This window comes from Egretta garzetta, unplaced genomic scaffold, assembly GCF_000687185.1.
Source record: "Egretta garzetta isolate BGI_Z169 unplaced genomic scaffold, ASM68718v1 scaffold69, whole genome shotgun sequence".
NCBI classification, from domain to species: domain Eukaryota; kingdom Metazoa; phylum Chordata; class Aves; order Pelecaniformes; family Ardeidae; genus Egretta; species Egretta garzetta.
The window spans coordinates 3,411,506-3,411,975 of NW_009260790.1; the positions used below are offsets into that span (position 1 = coordinate 3,411,506).

The 470-nt window shown below is 59.8% G+C and overlaps 1 protein-coding gene across 1 annotated transcript in view; it reads right to left on the bottom strand.

Moving 5' to 3' along the window:
• Nucleotides 1-470, bottom strand: part of CLCNKA (chloride voltage-gated channel Ka) — a 4,439-nt gene that overhangs the window by 492 nt on the left and 3,477 nt on the right. The window contains 2 exon segments of the mRNA XM_035901874.1: nucleotides 12-145; nucleotides 236-464. Of these exon segments, the coding sequence (XP_035757767.1) occupies nucleotides 12-145; nucleotides 236-464 (363 nt within the window).

A 470-nucleotide genomic window follows, 5' to 3' on the forward strand; every position in this document is an offset into this window, starting at 1 on the left:
CCCCATCCCACCTGCACTCTCCACCACGGGGTATTCGGCATCGGCAGAGGCATCCAAGGCCACCAGCACCTCCTCAAAGCCACCACCCTTGGCCAAGGCCACCACCCGGTGCTCCATGAACTCCTCCACCACCACTTGGTAGGACCTGGTGAGCCATAAAAACCCCCAAATTTCCATAATTTTGCAGCAAGTCACCCAAAAATGTTGGGGTTTTTTTGGGGGGTGGGGGTCTTACGCCATGTGCCGGCTGCGGATGGGGGGCAGGTAGGGCAGCTTCTTGACGATGATGGTGCCATCGTAGAAGGATGGTTGATGCTTCTGGGTGATGGCGTTGGCCACCAGCACAGCCAGGATGACAGGGAGGACGTGGCCCAGGTGACCGGTGGCCTCGCACACCAGTAAAGCCGTGGAGATGGCGTGAGTCACCGAGCCCGAAAAGGCGGCAGCGCCTGGCATGGAGAACACAGGAC